Source organism: Myotis brandtii, unplaced genomic scaffold, assembly GCF_000412655.1.
Source record: "Myotis brandtii unplaced genomic scaffold, ASM41265v1 scaffold1956, whole genome shotgun sequence".
Lineage (NCBI taxonomy): Eukaryota > Metazoa > Chordata > Mammalia > Chiroptera > Vespertilionidae > Myotis > Myotis brandtii.
The window spans coordinates 203,982-204,972 of record NW_005357294.1 but is presented as its reverse complement, the minus strand read 5'-3'; the positions used below and the strand labels follow the sequence as shown (position 1 = coordinate 204,972).

At 69.1% G+C, this 991-nt stretch overlaps 1 protein-coding gene across 1 annotated transcript in view; it reads left to right on the top strand.

Moving 5' to 3' along the window:
• Positions 1-400, top strand: part of NRBP2 (nuclear receptor binding protein 2) — a 25,641-nt gene extending 25,241 nt beyond the window's left edge. Inside the window, exons 9-11 of the mRNA XM_014538689.1 lie at positions 1-55; positions 186-241; positions 335-400. The exon at positions 1-55 is cut by the window's left edge and continues 3 nt beyond it. Of these exons, the coding sequence (XP_014394175.1) occupies positions 1-55; positions 186-241; positions 335-400 (177 nt within the window). The remainder of the gene's footprint in view (positions 56-185; positions 242-334) is intronic.
• The last annotated feature ends 591 nt before the right edge of the window (positions 401-991 follow it).

The window sequence follows — 991 nt, the reverse complement described above, 5'->3', positions numbered from 1 at the left end:
CTGCTCGTGCTGGAGGACCGGCTGCATCGGCAGCTCACTTACGACCTGCTCCCAAGTAAGTGGACATGCCCGCCATGCGGCCGGGACCCGCCCCACCGCGCCCCTCCTGCAGTGGCCGGAGCAGCCACTGCCCCTGCTTTTCCTGTGCCCCTGACCTTACACCTGCCCCCTCGGCCTCTGCACAGCGGACAGCGCCCAGGACCTGGCAGCAGAGCTGGTGCACTATGGCTTCCTGCACGAGGTGCGGGCCGCTTGGCCAGGTGGGGACGGGTGGGGAGGGGAGGGGAGGAGAGGAGGGGGCACCGGTCCCCTATGCCGACCTCCCGCCCTGCAGGACGACCGGACCAAGCTGGCCGCCTTCCTGGAAAGCACCTTCCTCAAATACCGCGGAGCCCAGTGACGCACAGGGAAGCGGGCGCCAGGCCTGGGACCAGGAGCTGAGGACCAGCGGCCTGGACGAGGGACCGTCCTTCGCCGGGCAGCTGCTGAGAGACCCTGGACTTGGGGAGGGGGGCGTGATGAGGCCACGCCCATTCCTGGAACCAGGATCCCCTCACCCCACCTGCCTCCCCAGCTCACCATTCCTTACCATGTCCCCCATGTGCTGGCCAGGAGTCTCACCCCACCCTCCAAGCTGTGGGTCAGTGGCAAGGGTGCCCTTGAGGGGGGCACCACAGACCCACAGGGAGCGCCCACCTCCAGTCAATGGTCCGGCACCCGCAGCATCGGGCAGGGAGCAGGGCCGCCACCTGGCGGGAGGAGCAGCCAGAGACACCCAGCCCCCAGCACCACGTGGCTCTTGCGCCCCATCCCGCCCCCAGCGCAGCCGCTCTGGAACCCTCTGAGCTTGCACCGCTCTGAGGCCGGGCCCTGCAGCCCCTCCAAAGGGTTTTCTCTCCTCCCACCTTCCCTGGCCTAGAGGGGCCAGGTCAGACTCCTCCCCTGCTCCTCACGGTGCCTCCTTCCAACTCACCCCCCAGGGGCCTCCCCC